The 1,869-nt window shown below is 40.1% G+C and overlaps 1 protein-coding gene across 1 annotated transcript; it reads left to right on the top strand.

Annotated features, from left to right (window-relative positions):
* Positions 1-209: 209 nt before the first annotated feature.
* LOC103383575 (macrophage mannose receptor 1-like) lies at positions 210-1,518 on the top strand. The gene has a single exon (XM_008316762.2). The coding sequence runs from the start codon at positions 313-315 to the stop codon at positions 1,045-1,047; it is 735 nt and encodes a 244-aa protein (XP_008314984.1). The 5' UTR covers positions 210-312; the 3' UTR covers positions 1,048-1,518.
* Positions 1,519-1,869: the final 351 nt, after the last annotated feature.

The raw sequence follows: 1,869 nt of genomic DNA, 5'->3' as shown, positions 1-1,869 counted from the left end.
TCCACGTGTGTGTGTGTGTGTCTGGACAAAACGTCTTTCAACATTACTTCCATTAAATCAAATTTTAATTCATAAAAAAAGCATTAAAGACCGTCGGTCGTCCCAGCGACTCATATGTACATTTACATGCTGTACATACAGTAGGGCATCGTTTTCATTTCATCCCTCGGGTTTTGCCCTTGACTGTTCAGTGTACCGCAAAGATGTTTTGTTTGTGCAAAACAACCAACGAACATGCAAAGGGGTTTTCTTAAGAACCCCAAGCCCTGAGCTCCAGCTTCACTGTACGCATCAGTCCACTGAGCAGTGACCATGGCGTTCAACATCTATGTTTTTGTTGTTTTTGCTGCTGCTGAGGCCAACATAGGGCAGCACGTTTTTATTAGGGACAACAAGAACTGGTGGGAGGCTCGAGAATACTGTCAGGAAAAGCACGCTGATCTATCCATGGTCCTCAGCGAGATTGACCAGAATAACCTTTTGGCAGCCGCAGGTTCCCATGATCCAAAAGGATGGATTGGTCTTCGTCGAAATTGCCATAATATTTCCAACTGGAGATGGCTAGGACACAGACAAACCCTCACCTACACAAACTGGGCTCAAGCACCTGATGATTCCAACATCAAAGACTGCAGGGGAACTATGACTTCTAATGGACAGTGGGAAGATCGTAACCCAGATGACAAGCTGCATTTTTACTGTTTCAGCGTCAATGTGGTACAACCCCCAATGACCTGGGAGCGTGCTCTGGAGCACTGCAGAGAAACGGCCACTGATCTCGGCAGCCTGGTCTCCAAAGAAGAACGTATACAGGCCCAGAATGCCCTCCAGAGAGACTCCATCACAGACCCAGTTTGGGTCGGCCTGCGATATCTGGGTGACCGGTGGATGTGGATGAACAGTGACCCGATGGCGATTGAAGAGTGGACAGAAGACACCCTCATCAAGCCCCAGTGTCCAGGGAAAAACCATTGTGGTGCTTTGACTAAAAACAGGATGTGGGTGAACGAGGACTGTGAGATGGAACTACACTTTATCTGCATATGAAACGACTACCACGGTTACTACCTCCAGTTAATCTCTAGAGAACATTTGTTAATGCTTAAAATCTATAAAGCTTGAATTTTTCCTGACTTTAGTTTTCTTTTTTTTTTCTGTCGTGACTCTGTCCTATATAAAAGTTGTGGGTGGACAACTTTAGTTGAACTGAATAATATAGATAATCAATAGATAAGCTTGAATATATAATTTTCTCTGTAAAGAAAATGTGTTTTATTGTTGCAAAAAAGACAAGGGGTTTGTAACCTTGAAATGAAATCACTGAAACCTAATATGACTGTAGTATGGACTGAAAAAAAATTGAAACATTTGTAGAATGTTGTAATAAAATTCTCAGAGCTCTATTTTAAATCATATTAAGTTTATTTTTCTTTTTATTAGTCTCTGTCAGCCCGGCATATTTTTAATAAAGAACTTGGTGTGTGGTCAAACTGTGTTGATCTCTCTGTTCTAACAGCATGCTGCTCAAACGGTCTCCTATGAATCCTCTCCATCATATTTGTATTTATTCAACCCAGTATTTGGGTTCAAACTCAAACTCTTTTCTGTTTGTCCTGTGCAGTAGTTGACGTGTTGGTGATTGGCAGAGGGAGTGTTGGACGTACAGAGCACATAAGGAGGCACAGAGAAGAAGGGGGTAAAAAGAAGTAAGTTGTACATTAATCATCTGTTCTTGATTTTTTTTAAATATATCCTAATTTTAATAATTAAGTAACTTTAATGTATTCTAATCATCTGTTCTTGATTTTTTTTAAAATATATCCTAATTTTAATAATTAATAATTAACTTTAATGTATTTCCCATTTTGA

Source organism: Cynoglossus semilaevis, chromosome 9 (genome assembly GCF_000523025.1).
Source record: "Cynoglossus semilaevis isolate Cse_v1.0 chromosome 9, Cse_v1.0, whole genome shotgun sequence".
NCBI lineage: Eukaryota > Metazoa > Chordata > Actinopteri > Pleuronectiformes > Cynoglossidae > Cynoglossus > Cynoglossus semilaevis.
Note: the sequence above shows the minus strand (reverse complement) of the source record. Positions and strands in the feature narration are given on the sequence as shown.

What these genes read in the sequence shown, in the direction of transcription:
- LOC103383575 (XM_008316762.2), top strand. Translation starts at nt 313, where the DNA reads ATGGCGTTCAACATCTATGTTTTTGTTGTTTTTGCTGCTGCTGAGGCC.